The 1523-nt window shown below is 44.6% G+C and overlaps 1 protein-coding gene across 2 annotated transcripts in view; it reads right to left on the bottom strand.

The window, feature by feature from the left end:
* NDUFB9 (NADH:ubiquinone oxidoreductase subunit B9) overlaps positions 1–1523 on the bottom strand; it is a 17506-nt gene that overhangs the window by 14260 nt on the left and 1723 nt on the right. The window contains exon 2 of one of the 2 annotated variants that reach the window (XM_019528137.1): positions 680–872. In XM_019528137.1, the coding sequence (XP_019383682.1) occupies positions 680–872 (193 nt within the window). Of the gene's footprint in view, positions 1–679; positions 901–1523 lie in introns of both variants that reach the window. The other variant, XM_019528138.1, reaches the window with a different exon arrangement.

The following is a 1523-nucleotide window of genomic DNA, read 5'->3' as shown; positions in this document are numbered from 1 at the left end:
GGCTTTTGCACTGTAGTAAAGTGAAGTTACACAGCATCATGCATATTACATGTACATCCCTTGGGTGTGTCCATCACCTCAGTCTTTGTTTCTTTATCTCAATATGCTCCTTATGCAGACCACACACCTGAACTAATCTTAAACATGCCCACCCTCTTCAAATCCCACTTGCTGATATAGGAAAGGGCGAGTCCATTGTCTAATAGTCATAGTCTTGTTAAAATGCATGTGAGAAACAAGAAAAACACCATCTGAGGTTCACGCAACAACCTTAAAAAATTTCTATATAGAATTTTTTTTTTTTTTAAGAAAACAAACCCCAGGAATGTTAATGTAAGTCTACCTTGGGTTTTTGTTATACCATGTATCACTGCAGTGTTGAACATGTGACAGTAATCCACAAGTCAGAAATCAATCATTCACAACCTTAACTTGCAATACTTGAGGACTGAGAGGTTTTTTGGCGGAAGGGCAGGATAAAGAAAGAAATAGGGATCCCTTAACAGCCTTCATGGAAAATAAGAGCCCTAACAGAATGAAAAGAATAACAGAGCATTACAAACCTACAACAGTGATGGAAATTCTCACCCCATCCCCAAAGCAAGAGGCAACGATAGTAAGAAGGCAGACCAGCATACAAGTTCCTTACTGCCAAACAACCTGGTGGTATCTTACCTACCTTGTAGCAGTCATTTCTCTCATAAGATGTGCCTCCTGGAGAGTCAGGGAAGATGTAAGGCTGAGGATGCTGCTCTATCCAAAATTCTTCCTCACCAGCTCTCAGCAGTTGTGTTGCTTTCACCATATCCTTCTCATTCTTGTTTTTATCAAACCGATCTCTCAGCAAACAGGCATAGAATCTATACTTATCTCTGTAAGTACAAAAAACTTGCAATAGTTCTAGTGGGAAAGAAAGCAAATGTGTCAAAGGTTTCCAGTACAGGAATATCAGAAGTTTCTCTATGCAGCATAGTCTTGTCCTCAGTTTTACAAATCATGCGTTGTTCATCCTTTTCATCACCACCCATCAAGGAAGTAGCAGCAGAAAGCCTTCTTAGGTCATCTATTCATTCTCTAACAAAGGCCTGCAGATTGTCCATTTAAATTAGTCCATCCCTCTGCCTGGTTATGCAAACCCAGGCAATTTCTAACCCAGGGGTCAGCAACGCTTTTGGGCAGTGCCAAAAACACCTCCAACCTCAACTTGTAAGATGCTGGTATGCTAGGGGTGGACGGGGGAGCTGTGAGGGGCCTGATCCTTATTGTGGCAGAGCAGCCCTAGCCCCTTCCCTCATGTCCACCCAGCAAAATGGCACATCCTGGTACTGGTGCCAGGGGTTGCCTACCCCTGATCTAACCTATTTCTATACAGCAGGGGTTGGCAACCCCTGGCATGTGTGACAAGCGTGGCACACAAGGCCATTTTGTTTGGCATGCGGCAGCCAGCCCTGGCTCCAGGTAGCTGCTGCCAGCGACGGAGCCTGGGCTGCTCTGAGCAGGGCTTGCAGCGTCCCAGCTGCCTG

This window comes from Gavialis gangeticus, unplaced genomic scaffold, assembly GCF_001723915.1.
Source record: "Gavialis gangeticus isolate Ggan-Ray unplaced genomic scaffold, GavGan_comp1, whole genome shotgun sequence".
Lineage (NCBI taxonomy): Eukaryota > Metazoa > Chordata > Crocodylia > Gavialidae > Gavialis > Gavialis gangeticus.
Note: the sequence above shows the minus strand (reverse complement) of the source record. Positions and strands in the feature narration are given on the sequence as shown.